General features: G+C 39.3%; 2 protein-coding genes and 1 long non-coding RNA gene across 5 annotated transcripts in view; 1 reads left to right on the forward strand and 2 right to left on the reverse strand.

Annotated features, from left to right (window-relative positions):
• The window catches only part of snd1 (staphylococcal nuclease and tudor domain containing 1), a 169,079-nt gene extending 167,392 nt beyond the window's left edge, over positions 1–1,687 (reverse strand). Inside the window, exon 1 of the mRNA XM_008400601.3 lies at positions 1,435–1,687. Within this exon, the coding sequence (XP_008398823.1) occupies positions 1,435–1,509 (75 nt within the window). The 5' untranslated portion in view covers positions 1,510–1,687. The remainder of the gene's footprint in view (positions 1–1,434) is intronic.
• Positions 1,688–7,474: 5,787 nt separating this feature from the next.
• On the forward strand, positions 7,475–13,690 carry pax4 (paired box 4). 3 transcript variants are annotated; one of them, XM_008400606.3, is made up of 9 exons: positions 7,475–7,677; positions 7,760–7,890; positions 8,016–8,225; positions 8,307–8,397; positions 9,285–9,574; positions 9,658–9,721; positions 9,879–9,949; positions 12,326–12,422; positions 13,074–13,690. In XM_008400606.3, exons 1-9 carry the CDS (start codon positions 7,644–7,646, stop codon positions 13,337–13,339), a joined length of 1,254 nt encoding a protein of 417 aa, XP_008398828.2. In that variant the 5' UTR covers positions 7,475–7,643; the 3' UTR covers positions 13,340–13,690. The 3 variants fall into 3 exon arrangements, with proteins under 3 accessions (XP_008398828.2, XP_008398829.2, XP_008398827.2); XM_008400607.3 differs by having other exon boundaries at positions 8,016–8,397; positions 9,285–9,410; positions 9,492–9,574; positions 13,074–13,689; XM_008400605.3 differs by having other exon boundaries at positions 8,016–8,397.
• LOC103459223 (uncharacterized) lies at positions 9,387–15,642 on the reverse strand. Its single transcript, XR_532696.3, has 4 exons — positions 15,366–15,642; positions 15,027–15,138; positions 13,401–13,493; positions 9,387–9,517 (listed from the first exon to the last, which is right to left on the reverse strand). It is a non-coding gene; the product is annotated as an uncharacterized LOC103459223 (long non-coding RNA).
• Between the last annotated feature and the right edge of the window lie 207 nt (positions 15,643–15,849).

Raw genomic sequence — 15,849 nt, forward strand, 5'->3', positions numbered from 1 at the left:
TGGTACATAAGTTGGCTCTTTGACAATAAGAGAATCACAGAACAGTAAAGAAGACATTTGTGTTATCTCCATAAACCAATCTTACACTGCGATATGCTTATCTGTAAGCCGCAAAATGGCAAAAAAATGTAGCATTCTGTGCAGCTAACACTTCCAACAACTTATTTGTGAAGCATAACAGTTTCTAGAAGTCTATAAACTAATGTTGAAATATGTTAGGTAACATTATGACTAAATTAATATGCTATTTTCACTCAAGGATAACATGCCAAGTCTCTCATACCAGCCGCTGCCTTATAGTAAACAATATACAAGAAAATATTCCAAAATTAATTTGATTTAATTTAAATATCAACATTTCAATCTCAAGAAACTACAGTCCTTTCCTGAATTTTGAAGGTGGCAGGCAGAAAGCTGTGTCTGCTGACCCATGCAAACCCACATATGATGGGGGCAAAAAAAAAAACGTTGTGCAAGGGTATGTTTGCTTGACTTGAGAGTAAAATTTCCATCTCGGCACTGAAACATGAATGAGAGAGGACCTAGCCCACACAAAAAACCACGCCGAATGAGAGATTACAGGGGGCAAGAAAGTTGGAGCTACGTGTCAGTTTCCCATGGCTAGTTTGGACCAGCTCTGAGGGAATGCTCTCTGCTGCCCTAAATGGAGAAAGTAAACTTACCAGAGCACCACAAGTCGACGAATATATACTAAAGAAAAATTCACATTTAACCGCCTAAACCTGTTTTATTGGAGTTTCTGGGATAAAACTGAGGGACGAAAGCGAAATTAAACCCAATACTCGAGTTAGCTTGTAGGCTACTTGACAAAATTTGCATGTTGCCAAATAGCAAATAATGACTTTTGTTGCGGCTGGCGCTGAGCATAAATATCACACCGATATCACAGACAGTACAAACCCGCTTTCGTTTAACTTCACAGGTGCTGGACAGTAAATGCTAATTAGCTAACAGTTAGCCATCGTTTAGCTGGGAAACTTGACATCTGTCAACAACTTTTCAACATCTACTGGCTCCAGCTTGGCTGTTGAGTACAACAAATTTAACCACTCAAATGACATTTTACAGCAATCATATTTCCAAGTCTGACAACGGAAGTAGTTTCCTCACTTAAATTGAAATGTCCAGACAAACGTGCTAACCTGTTTCCTCTACTGGAAATGTAGCAGCAAGCTAGCTAACGTTAGCCGGCTTTCAGCTGCAGCCAAATAAACTGAATGAGCTTGACATCTGCTATTGGAATAATGACAACACTAGAAGTTAACTTAAAATAGATTTCGTTGAGTCATGTGGCTTACTATATTAAAGTATACGACAACCAGTCGCAGTTTCAATCTCGATTAGCCATCAGTGGACTAAGCTAACTAGCTGTTTCCCCAGTGAGCTCTCATTTTCACATGTTGGGATTCATACCATTTTCACTATTCCTCTTTGCAAAGGAGACGCCGGAACAGGGGCTGTCTGAGCTGGACCCGAAACAGATGCCATGTCCACCGAGCTGAGATACGCTGCTTGTTAGATGGAGAACCAGGTGAGGGAGCTGGGACTCTGAAATGAGTGGCTGATCTGTTGAGAGCCAAGAGAAAAAGGCAGTACACAGAGCTACACTCACGTTATACCGGAAACACACTTTGCCATGCATGTACACACAGGCCGAAAGCTTTTCCGGGTCTAAGGGAGAGCAATGAATGGGAGCGAATGGAGAGCGTTGTAAACCGCGTAAGCAAATTGAAATAAGGACATCCGGGGCAAGAGCTACGACACGTCAGCATTGTGATACCCCAGACAGTGCTGCCTTCAAAGGGTCCGGGAATAGATTCACTTCCAAAGAAAAAGTTCACTCTTGAAAAGTAGCACATTATATGCATAGGCAATATCTGACAGGAAATCCCATAGGAATGCAATGACGATGACTACTTTATAGCACTTCATGTGGGACTCATATTTGCCGAATTAATAAAAAATATTGCCAATATTTGTTTCAGTTTATATAACATTTTATCAGGCAGACAATATATATATATATATTTCTTTTATACGTTGTAAAGAATTTGACGACTGACTGCATTATGCTTATGTCCACTGGGTGGCGATCACGAGTTTAAGTCAATGCATAAATGTAAAGAATAGGATGACAGAAGAAGAGAGTTTTTGTGACATACCTGTGAGAAACTTGAATGAGCAGACCTATGAAAAAAGATACTTTAATAAAAGTGTATGAGCAGCACAAGACGACTGGTTATTATTATCGATTTAGTGATTTAGTAAGAATGATGATAGCCAGATATTATTAAGTCCATTTCAATTTATTTGTTCCACTTCACAACAAATGTCATGACATTTTACAAGAGAAACACGTCCATAATATGTACAGAAACATGTAATCGAGTCAGTACAATTACATAGACAGATTCAAACTTACTTAGGATGCAAATCAGTTTATTATATACCAATTGTCTAGTGAAGCACAGGTACTGAGTTTGTAACAAGCCCAACCCAGAAAGCATATGGTGACAGAGGACAGGAACCTCCAGAAGAACCCAGCTCCCTGTGGAGAAGCCGCCTGTTTCATCTGGCCGGAAGATTTAAAAGGACAAGGCCTAAACAAAATCAGCAAATGATTAGTGTAGACTGGATGGCAGACAGGTGTTCTCAGACACCATAATCTCCAGTCAGGACAAAGGATGAATAAGTCAGTGGTTGATGGCAGCAGCAGCTTCATTACTAGTTTTCTCTAGGATTAAAAACAGCTAAACACGTATGTATTGGTATTGTTTATGGAATGGGTTTGGGTTAGGGTTAGGATAAACCCTAACCCCATGTGTTCATATGGCTTGTCATAATATCAACAATGTTATAAGGTTCGCAATTTTTCAGTGAAATTAGCTCTGTGTGTTTCTTTTCCAAATGTGCAATAATCTAGAGTAATTGCAGGTCACACGGCTGACTAAAGAAGGTGACGTTATTATGCTTATTATGCAGTTGCTTATTAGAAAAAGACATGCAAAAGTTCACTTAAGAATAAAAGATGCTAAATAAACCCAAATCAGAACTGATTACTCTTAAATTGCATTTCCACCCCTCCTACCATATGTCTTTGACCTTGCAATCTAAAAGTTATAATTGATTTAATTGCTAAAGAAAACTCATTTACCGAAAGCAGCAGACTTGGTTACACAACTTTTAATTTCAAGAGTACACCAAAACAGATTTAATGGTTTGATTCTGGCATGGAAGTGTTTCTTTGTTCAGGTCGGACTAAACAGTAAAACCAGGCACTGCCCTTGAGATTCCACTAAATCTTCCTCAATGCAAAAATATGGAATTCTCGCACCTTAACCTTAACTATGCTATCACTCCCTGACAATTTTGACTTTTTAAAGTAAACTGCTTTTGTAAAATAAGCCATTTCTTCGACTGTTGAGCTGTTTTGTAATCCAATAGTTTTGATCTCCAGATAGATTGGCAGCTTCCTGTAGAAGATAGAGAGGCTAGTCCTTAAGAAAGCTAATCATTAAGAGCATTAAGCATCTACAACACAAACAGACTGAGTGGTTTCTTAAATCTTGGTAAAAGTGTACATGGTGCACGTTTCTCTTCATTTTTGCATTTGAATCAAGGGTAATGTTACAAACATGATCAGATACGTTTCTGAAGAGAAACCTACCACAATACCACAAGAGAGCTGAAATTGCTGGGGCGGGTTTTTGTCTTCATGATAATTTTTGGTGGTGTTGTACGAGTCTGTTTAAAAAATTGCATCATAAGAAAAAAAGTTGGTTTAAGCCAAGTATTGTATGATGTTTTCAAAAGCACTGACTATAATGCACTAACTGCACCTAGACTGAGTAATATCATGCCCACTGTGTAAATATACACTGTTTTAAGATTCACTGATGGCATTTGGCTCTGTTTTCTGAGGGTAATATCTCCTTCACATTGTATGGCACTTAAACAAGAAAAGTTAAGATTCATGCAGAAACAAGGAGTGGAGGTTTAGGAATGTGACCCGTTCCTACACTATGCACAACATGGGGGCAGCAATACCCTATGCAAATATACAGCAGAAAATTCACTGGGATTGCAAAGCAACCAGTTTATTGCACAGAATAGAAAAGGCTGTTTACGTTCTTGCCACCGCATCTCAATCGGATTCAAGTTCAGATTTTAATTCTAAAACCTTTATTTAAGTTAAAATTGATTAGGTCGCTTAGAGGTGGAGTCACTGGTGTCCTTCACATCATTTCCCTTATGCATGTATCTAGAAGCCCCACATAATAACATGACCACCGGTTTGATGTTTTTTTTTTCTTTCTTTCTGAAACGCTTTGTTAGTTGTAACACCAGAAGTAAAAGAAATTCACATTAGTCACGAAAAAAAAATCTTGAGGACAAGAGACAACGGAATTTCTGCATCTCGTTTTATTAATGTATATTATTATTATTATTATTATTATTATTATTATTATTAGATTCGGGGTTTTCGCTCAAATTTATGTGCAACAAACTAATGGAAAACCATATTTAAAATAGTTCCATGTTTTTGTTGCCTCCGTTTTGGAACTCGTTTTGAGTCATTACATAGGTATTAATCAATTCCTAGAACTGAATGATAAACAGATTTACCGTTTTAAAATATCGATTTTCTATGGCGCGAGAAAATAACTCGCAGGAATGTAGCGCTGCTATTAAGATTTGGTTTTACTTATGAACGTGAATGCAACAGACACAACCACCTCGCCCCAGCGTTATTTATTTATTTTTCTCTTTTGAAGATTGCAAGGTTCAAATGGGAAACGCACTTAACTTTTTTTCATTATAGCCCGCTCCAAATAATTACTTTTAAGATGCAACTTAACAAACGCATTTAGAGCACGACAAAGTCAACTCATCAAAAATATGTTACCAATTTAAAAAGAAAAAAAAATCCTTTGGAAATGTAGGTTTGCTACCTGCTGAACGTTTCAAACGGAGACATACGATGCATAAAATGTCTTATTAGCACCTGTTCTACACTATTCTACCTGGAGAACAAGGGGACGCGTTTGTCATATATAGTTTGAGCTTTTGAAGTGTTCATATATACCATAAAAATAAACTGATTGAGATGTCATGAAATACCAATTATGTACTCTTTGGCTTTTCGGTGGTTTTTGGAAAGGTGACGGTACGTCTGTGTATTTATTAGTAGAGAACGTTTTTAAAAGTCAGCTAAAATTACGCAACGTAAACAACAGGAGGGACTGAAAAGAAATGGGAAATACCAGAATTCTCAGGAATGACTTGCGTTCATGAAACACGCAGAAGGAAACAAGGCCGGCGCGCAGCTCCGTTGCGCACGCAGCCCCTCTGTGCGCTCTGGAGAGATTTTGGTGATCTTTTTACGCGGCTGGAATTTTCACCCTTGCAAACGCTTTAGAACCAAGTTGAGCCCCAACACGCTCAGGTGTACATGTTTAATACACGACGCAAACATCTGAAACATTTGTTCGAAGCGCAAAACATGGCTGTGCCACTAAAGGCAATAAAACTCCCGCCCGGTGCTGCTGAGGGGAGACAGCAATTTACGCACAACAAAAATGTGTTGCTGCTTTAATAATCGGTTATAAGTGGCATTTTTAGACCTGCATTATTTGGCACTGCAGCACAGCAGCAACCTGTAAAGTATCAACCACATCAGATCTCCTATAATAAACAAAAAAACGATCGCCTTATTCTTCCTTTGTCCTGGTTGGCATGGAGATGATGGTGTCCAAGAACGCCTGTCCTCCATCCGGTCTTCCCGACTGTACACACACAGTTGCAGGCCTTTTCACTCATGGTTAATGTATAATGTGAGGCATATGGCTTTGTAAAACCGGAGCCTTTATGTCGATGCCACTTCGGTGTGTGTGGACCCAACTAATGATATTCAATTAGTCATTAAACAGGCCCAAAGACGAGCCTTGTGTGGGGTTTTCACATGAGCTAATATTTGCTTGTCAAATATTTCCCCTTGAAAGCGTTTACAACGCATTTTTATCTGCTCTCTGCCCAAGGAACATCTGTGAGGATGTTAGCCTCCCACTTCTGGATAAGCGAGGTCCCCCCAATTGGTCCTCTCGTTGCGCCTGTATGTACGCGAGGTCTATTTGTTCACGTTTTGAAGGAAAATGTAATAAAACGAGACAACCTGATGGATTTATGATTTATCAAAAGCACTTTACCATATGGCAGTCATCATTGGAGCAGACTTCCAAATGTTTGCTTTATGAGAGGAGGCCAGAGATCCTTTTAATCCGAGGCACTTCAGCCGCGAACGAGGATGCTCGTGTCACGTGACCGCAAGCCCAGAAGCACACTGGAGCTCGATTCACTCGGTTCCTGGAAAGCAGGGATCAATATGTTGCCAAATGTGAAGCTGGAACAAACATGAGAGTTTGAAAGCTCAAATTGAGCGCGCCTCAGTCTCTCTAATGAAGACTACCAGGCACTGCGCAAAAAAGGAGCTGATGGGAACACGGGAGGGAAGGCAAAATACAATTAGGGAATATCAGAAAAAAAAATGCTGCAGTCTCATGAAGTAGATTTTTATTTTTTTTATTCCATCCCTTAAATATGAGGAGCGCTAAGTAAAGATATTACAAGTACCTTATATTGATCAACTTCAATTAATATTAATGGGATTTTAGATGACACCTCCTTGCACTACCAAGAAAGTAGTGCAAGGAGAAGGATGCATGGATTTTTTTAAAAGAAATGTTTGACTAAAAACTTGTGTGGTACATCATTATTCAGTCCATTTATTTAAGCAACCCTTAAAATCCATTGCAACTCATTTCCTTGAGACTGAGGAAATAAGCTTACATTTGTAAATGGAGTCCAATTGTATATGAAAAAAAATCTTTTTTTTAAGGGCTCAGAATTTGTTAGACACAAAACAAAAAGCTTCATGAATAACATGACTTTAAATCATGAAACTAAATGTCATGAAGCACTGTTCAATTAATCACGATAATGGAAAGCGTATGAGATATCTGCAGACAAGCTGTGACAATCCAAATAAAACTGCAAAAACACAGCAGATAGGATGATTTATAATCACATTATTGCAATATAAAAATATAAAATGAAATAAAATGCATGGCCTTCAGATAACTTTCATTTAATTTGAACATTGAACATACAACCACAAGCAGAAATTTACTCCAATTGGGTATATCGCAACCTAACACAAAGGAGTGCGTATTTTTTGAAGTAGATGGAGAACAATAAAATATTTCAAATATGTTTTTCTTTAAAAGAAAAAGGGAGAGTTGTGCGCATTTCTATTCAGGCCCCTTGCTCTGCTACCCTTTAATAAAATCTAAAGCAACCACTTGCCATCAGAAATTAGTAAGCGAACAAATGGCACTGCAGTTTAAACCCAGTTTTACCCTCATGCGCCCTCCCAGCTTTATTGACGTTGCAGGAAGTGCGCAGGGCACGACGTTATATTCAGCTCTTGTAGGCTTATAAATCTCCGCCGAGGGCTTTGATTTCGCACACTGTCAATCTTAAGAGGCGTTTAGAGTTTAAGGCTTCGAGCTTCATTCTGAATTCGGTCCTGCACAGAAAAGTTAGGAGCCTGGAACCAAGCGAGGATGTGCGGAACAAGCATTAGTCTGCAAAGCCAAGGTTAGTTTTGCACTTTTTTCTTTTTTTCAAACTCTAGCACGTTTTAAGCGGAGTTATAAAATTCAAGATGTGTTATGACAAGGTGGTGGAAGTGTCAACCAGTTAGGAGGAACCTTTCTCAACGGCAGACCTCTGCCAGAGTCCAAGAGAATGAAGATGATTGAGCTGGCCTCGGAGGGAGTCCGCCCAAGTGAAATCTCCAGAATTCTCCGGGTGCGCACAATCCAAACAGCTCAGATTAAACACGTTAAAGGAAGAAAAAAAAAGCGTAATTACAACGGGAACCGGATTGATCAAATGAAGTCGATCTGTAATGGATTGCGCCTAACTCTTTGTAGGTATCCAACGGGTGCGTCAGCAAGATCCTGTGCCGCTACAGGCGCACAGGGTTGGTGAAGCCCAAATCCATAGGAGGCAGCCGCCCTCGGCTTCTCACCCCCGGCGTCATCTCCACCATCATTCAGTGCAAGAGGGAAACGCCAACTATTTTTGCTTGGGAAATACGAAAACGACTTGCAAGAATTTGTAAAGCCGCAAGAACTCCTAGTGTAAGTGGAATAAAGGGTGCTTTTGAATGTGATCTTTTATCTGCGGCTGATAAAGCTTTTTGCGCGCTGTTTCCCCGCAAGGTGTCATCTATAAATAGGATTTTGCGAAAAGTCCACCTGGATCATGGAATAATGTGCATGGAGGTCAACGCTCCCATCAGAGCTGAGCAGGGTAAGTTATCAAAAGATTTTACTTTAACAATGTTGTTCACTAATTATGAAGAGTTTCACACTGACCTTTAGTTTTTAAATATACCAAGTCACGTAGTAAATCCTTGCAGTTAACGGATAAATATCATGTGAATAGGCTTATTTGGAATGTCACAATCCACACTCATCTTCCGTAATGTGCATTTAAAGAGGGTTTCCCTCAGAGGTCCGTTGTTGGACGTCTAGTTTTCCCTCTGTAAATACTCCCTCTGCATGGGTCTAGTTTTAAAACATAGCATCACATTTCATTTATTTACACAATAGTACTACTGGTGAAATGTGACTCTAGCAAGTCTTAAAATGCTTTTACAGTATTTGGAAGGTTTTATGATGTGAAGGGCTCTAAGCTAAAATTAAATGAAAGCAAAACAGTAGACTTATGTTTTGGAAACTTCAAGATTTTTGCTTGTTTGAGGGATTTGTGGCACGTACACCTTTTTTTAAGTGACCTCACACCACCTCAATGAAATCAAGAGCTGTAGTCCAGGGCTTTACTTTTTTTCTTTACCATTTCTTAAGTCACTGACATATTTCAAGGTCCAGTTATGGTTCAGCTTTGTACACATTTTCTTTTTTTATTTTCTTCCCACAAGTAACCTCTGATAAAAGGTCAGAATTCATACTTGATTCAAGGGACACATTTAAAAGGAGTCTGGTCCTTGAGGACTTCAGTTTGGACTCACTCGCTAAAGTTTTCAGAGCGAAGGTTTACATTATGTACACCTTTCTGAAAAAGTCGTGTTCAAACTAAGTGTAATTTTAGTAGCTAATACATAATTTCAAAAATTCTTTTGTATGGTGCTACTTAAAGGAATCAAACTGAAGTGCTGATTAATGTACTTTTTGCAGATCGTTATTCTGTGTTCGATCAAGTAAACAAGCAAGTGATGAACTCTGATGACCAGAGACCTGAAGGTGCCCGGCACAAGAACCGCACCACTTTCACCCCGGAGCAGAGCAGAGCACTCGAGCAAGGTAATCATCCAGTTCATCATCCTGTGACACTCCGGCGTGTTTACGCTCGGGAAAAATACACGTTCATCTCTCCCGAACCAGAATTTTCCCAGAGCCAGTACGCTGATCTGTATACAAGAGAGAAACTGTCAGCTGAAATTAAACTTCCCGAGGACACCATTAAGGTACGCTTTTAATCACCGTAGTAGTTTGTATACACAAACACATTCAACATCATGACACGTGATGGCTCATTTCCTTCTTGTAGGTATGGTTTTCAAACAGACGAGCTAAATGGAGGAGGGAAACCAAACACAGAAGTAGAACAAAAAGTAAGGATGTTAGGGCAAAAATACAGCACAGCTGTGTCATTGGAAGAAACTGCGAGGCAGGGTTTAGTTTGCAAATAATTGTGCAAGTGTCATAAATAGCTACAAGAAAAAAAAAATGCATTCATAATTTTTTAGAAAACAAATCTCTCCCCTACAGCTTCAGACCTGCAGCAGCAAAGAGACTGCCTTCTTTTAAATCAAGCCCTCACACGCAGCTTTACGTCGCAGGTGGGTTGTGATTTACTTTGTATATCAAACTCTTACAGCTCATTTGGTCTTTGTTGTAGAACTTAAAACTTAAACTTCAGTTATGTCGTTTTAATCTCTGCTTCAATCGGTGGTGAGGGCAAACCAATTTACATGAAGTTTTTCTAGCTCTAAACACGTTAAAATATCAGATTTGATGACTGATAAGTCATGTCAAAGCATTTTTTCCCCACACTGTGATATATATCCCAACATTTGAAATAAATATATTGGTTTGGCTTAAAGTAGGGATTTCTTTTAGGATAAATTTCTACATGTATGGCATGTGTCAAACTGAAGGCCCTGGAGGAAATTCTGGCCAACCATAAGTTTTGATGAGGCCCTCTAGACTCTAGGGACCCATAAATAGAAACTTCAAGCTAACAGTTGTGTCCTTATATTTTACTTCATCAATCAAATCAGAGCAGTTGTAATCTGTGTTCTGCCAAATGTGAAAAGATGTTCAATATTATTTAATTTTAAGAAGTCCATCAAATGCAGAGACAGCTATTAATATCAATATTTTAAACAGTTTAATGTGTTTTATCAATGCATTCTAACATAACTGAATGTCAGAATGCATTCAGTTATGCATTCACAACTGAATGCATAACTGCATTCAGTAGTTATGCAGTTATGCAGAATGCATTCTGTCTGAATGCATTCAGTCATGCATTCATGACTGAATGCATTCTGTCTGAATGCATTCAGTCATGAATGAAGACATTCCTGATCTTCATATGGCCCAAAAATTAATACTATACAATATTGTTGCAATAGATGAGTTGAACTACTGCGTAAATGATTTGTGTTTTCGTAGCATTTTCTCATTTGCATTCTGTAGCTAAAAACAAAGACTGAAGAGGCTTCAAAGCATCAAAAGGACTTCATTGTATAAAAGTATCAGTCAGGAGAAGGGTACATTGGCAGGATTTTCATCTGAAGATATGTGGAAAGATTTTTAAAGTGATTAATCCCTGTCCCACTTTTTACATCAAGTATGCCTTAATCAGTGACGTGCGGTGAGGTTCAATGCTGGTGAGGCACTGACTTACGATTATAGACACCATGCATGTTATTGGACGTATGGAAATTTTGCCCAGGCATACAACGCTGGGGGGCATGTCATCCATAGCCGCGTTAACTCAGTGAAACTTAGAAATGTAGGTATTAATTTCGTGATATGATCCACAGCAATGGGAAAGAGCTAGAAAGCACTTTCTCGCTCTCTATCCGCCAAGCTACAAGCAGACTCGTTGCCATAGCAACTGACAATGCCACTTCATGTTTTAGGATTAAACACCAAAAAAAACTAGATTAGCTACCGCTTCTACTTTACTGAATTACTTAGACATACAAACTGTAGCCCACAAAACGGACATTTCATTAAAAAACTAAACAGAAACATCTTATTGCTGTCTTACAAATGTGAGACAGCATTTGCATGGATCAATGAAATCAATGCACCGCTAATTCTGCACAAAAATATCCGTTCATCCAAAGCCAAGTCTATCCTCGGCATGTCTTTTCTACTCCGTTTAAATATCGTCAAACTGTCTCGAAGTAAAACTTTCAGCTCCGGTGTTGGTCTTCCTTTAGTTATCTCCTGCTTCAATTGAAAATCCACTTTAGAAAACTGTTTAAGTGTAGAAATGTAGTCTTTCATTTTGACGTCGGAAGAGAGGAGAAAACAAATATATCGCTGTACTTTACTTATTTACTGTATGGCTAGCGCCATGGCTAGCTCACTGTGTCTTACTCTGCAGTTGTGCAGTCACAATGTCTGGGATCATGAGCGCCCCCAGGGGTGAGGCAAGAGAACTGCCTGCCTCACCTCGAGTCTGTTCTCTGCCGTTTCTGATCGCTCCTCCGCACACAAAACACGATACACACAGTTGGAGTCAAAAAAAACACTGCACATTTTAGACATAAGCTAGATTATGGAAAATCAGTCCATATATTAAATGTTTTTTAGCCATTTTATTGCTGGCGTACAGACAGGACAAACATGCTCTCATAGAACGGCAGCCAGTGCAGTTAGCGAGAGGTTGCGCAATCCTAATCTCACTGCTGCCTCACCGGCTTCGCTTCTGAGCATTTGAATGGGAAAATACAAAAATCCAGCGATTTTGAAGAAAAAAATCATCAGAATTGGTTAAGCCAAGTAAAAAATATGTACTTTATAGTACAAACCACAGGGTGAAAATAGCAATATAACGATTTTATTATTATATATTATTTTTCCATGATGACAGGTGAGGTAGAGCCTCACCTGCCTCCCCTGACCGCACGTCACTGGCCTTAATTTGAACAAGGGGAGATGTACACGTTTTTAAAAGCCGTCATTGTTGATTGTAGGAAACGGACACATTAAGAATGAACTGTCGAAACACCGCTTTCCTACCCAGAGTCCCCAGGAAGCTACACAATAGCTTCTTCTCTCAAACAGCAGCTGGTAAGATCTTTTATCAAGAGTTGAGTTTCAATCTGCTAAATAACCTAACCACTTTTATGCTCAAATTATTAGCACACAAAGTTTTACTAATTCTATTTATGGGTGGAATAGTGAAGACTGCAATGACTAACTAGCATTGCAATGATCACCAAAAGCACAATTTAGTGCTCAGTTTGGACAAATTCCCTGTAATACTTGGTTTCAACTACTTGCACTCTACTTCTGCAATCCGTTTATTGCAAACACCTGAACGATTTTACAAATTTTCCAATAAAACTAATTTGCAGGAAGTGTCAACTCGTTGCAGGTGCAACTTTGATTTCTCTGCCAGCTACACATATTTTTCTTGCCAAAGTTTATTTTATGACTTTATCACATTTGCTTCTGTTGTGTACTTCACAATAATGCCACCCTTAAATAACTGAACATTGATAATATATTTGAAGAGAGGAGGAGAAACGGTTATCAATGGCGTAGGTTGTATCTAGGCTCTAAATGCAGATGTTCAGATGTGTACAAAAGTCACTTAAATACATTTAATCTTCATTTTGGTCAATTTCCTGGTGAAGTTGCTTGATCCCTTCTAGTTTGTTATGCCTAGAAAGTTTGGCGCACGGGTGTGCAGGTGTATTAACGTGTGTTCTCCCTCAGTTCCTCAGCCGCTGTGTGACATGTTGCCACAGACCGTCAACAGGACTCCACGGCATTGCAACAGAGATGCAGTCACGTTCCCACTGACTCAAGGCAACATGTACCCAAAGAACACTTTCCAGCTGGCCTCTGAGGACACCATAACCCACTCCCATGTCTGCCAGCAGTGGAACAAGCAGTGCACACCATTTATGTGGAGCCAGTTTCAAACAAATGGGAACTTTCTGTCTAACCAGGACGCGCATCGACCAGGCGGCATGGTCTGAAAGTGAGAATGGATTTCTACCTATGCATGTAGAGTTAAAAATGTAGATTTGATTTGATTACCTTCTAGACTGCAGAGGATTTCTGGCCAGTAGATGGAGACAAAAGACTGACATTGCAACAAGTCCTTCACGCTTCGCTTCTGTAAAATGGATACTGTAAAACGATAAATTCAGTATTGCAGAAAAGATTTGTTTCATTGATACGAGGAAATTGATTCAGTAAAATATTGTTTTGAAAGGATCTGTCCCATTGAGTATTTGAGAAGATAAAAAATAATGCAATAATTTCCCTCGTAAAACAAAGAAAGAAGTCAATCCAGGATGTACTAAATAAAGTTGGAAAGTTGAACTGTTTCCTTTCTTTCACTGGAATGTTTTACTGATGTGCCTTTCGAGGGAACAAGTTCTTAAATACTGGGCTCTAAGCTCTGATGTAACCAATAAACGCAGGCCTCGCTTCACAGGGAGTAGATTTTTAGAGGGTACATCAAGTGCTAACAGAGAAAATTAAAAGATAAATTAGAAAATGTTGCATGACCTCAATCCGAAGCGCTTTCATGTTTCTTGTCAGCGATTTGTTTGGCCTGATGACTTGTCAACATAAATCAGAGCTCCACGGATCATTTGCAATCACCATAAAGTGATATGGCTGCTATCGCTTTAACAGCCTGTCGGCTTTGCTGTTTTGCAAAAGTGCAGAAGGAGGTGAAGGCAGCCTTCCAAGATTTTCTAGGGAAAGCCAGTGGGAGAAACTTTAAAAGAGAAGCTTCAAAAACTCTGAACATGACCTGATATCTGCATGGCTTCACATCTGTTTTTATTACTGTAACAGGGCAAAGGCATTGAGTTCCTTTAAGTCCCTTTACAACAGCAAAGAGACACTACTCTGAGATCCCTGATAATTAGCCTTGAGGGGAAGGCCCGGGATCAGAACGCAAACAGCTTGGTCAGCAGTGTGGAAATGGCCCACTGTCAAATGACCCTCATTGGAATAACACCATGAAGGTGGATAAGTAAATGATATCTCCACATGACAGCGTCTTAAGCAGTAATTTGTACAATTACTTCTGATGCTTCATTTTCATACGGTCAGAGGGATGAGTAACCACATTGCAAACCCAAGACAGACACAAACATCATTTTCAATGTGACTTTGAGTAAAATCAAAACCAGAGACTTATGGCTTGAATTCCGTACAGTCCAATTTAAACCAAATCAAGTAAAAACCCCAAAAGCACTGCAGCAGAAGTCCTTTCAATGGCAAAGAAAAACAAACTGCAGAGATGAAGAGAGCAACACTTGCGTATACGAGACAGCAAGTGCTGAGCCCTGAGTATTTTATATAGAAAGACAAAGAGAAGACAATTATTTGCAGCAAAAACTGTGTCAATGGGTATGTTGAGGGAAAACACAGTACTCAAGACATAAGGACTAAGCCAGGAGTGCTTTTCCTTGAACTGTGCAAGGAGTATGCAACCTTCGATTTCCACAGGCAACAAAATCCAAGAGTAGAGGTTCTTAATGGCAGCAATAACTCAGTTAATGTCTATCCATGAAAACTGGACGAACAGGTGAACAGGTAAGGCGGAAGCTTTGAGTCAGGAAGGGGTTCCTCGAGTCCCCAAGAGCCGCGATCGCGCAACTTTCACACGCATTCTTCTTCGGCACAGCTAACAAAATAGCTTACCAAACTAGTTATTCAGCTCTGGAGAGGCCTGGTAAGGACACATTCATTTTCATCAGGCGTGTTGGAGAAAGGATGCATCTAAAAGACGCAGGATAGTAGCTCTCACGCACCACTGGTTTATGGTAAAACAAAAACACACACAATTATTGACCAGAATCTGTAAGACAGACAGGTAATGAACCAGGATTCCTTCTTCTGTTTGGTATTTTTACTTGCTTTAGTAGACTTTACGCACTGAAAGTGTGTGCAATTATGTATTTATTTTTTTACTTTTTTGTTAGTTACCAAAATAAAATGCATTCAGAAATGTATAGGAAGGGAAAAAACAATATACATTACCAAAAACATCCCTGTGGTTGTCAAACACTGAGCAGATACACTGAATGAAGCAAAGAAAAAACAAAAACGAAACAGGTGTATGGCCAAAGCTAATCAAATTCTTTCTCTGCCAATAGACAAGGTAACCACACCCGCTGTTCCTGGCACTACACTGCCCTCTTGTGGGACAATGGGGCAATACAACCATGTTAAAGTACACTATCTTAGCTGTACATTAGCAGTACCCCATTATTCGCAAACAAAGACACTGGTAAACACAAAGTACTGACCTAGTAGTACTTTTTATTTTATTTTATTAAAAAGCAAAAACAGAAGTGTACACTCTTAATAGCATCAGTTCTTATGTGAGTAGCAAAAGAAAATAGCAAAGTGTGGGGAAACTATGCTATTCGTTGCCAACAGCACCTAAATGGCAAATTTCAGGCATTTATTAGCAACTCACAACATGTATTTAATAGTTTTTTTCTCTCAACAGGCTAGGCTG

The sequence above is a fragment of the Poecilia reticulata genome, chromosome 23, assembly GCF_904066995.2.
Source record: "Poecilia reticulata chromosome 23, P_reticulata-male-v2, whole genome shotgun sequence".
NCBI lineage: Eukaryota > Metazoa > Chordata > Actinopteri > Cyprinodontiformes > Poeciliidae > Poecilia > Poecilia reticulata.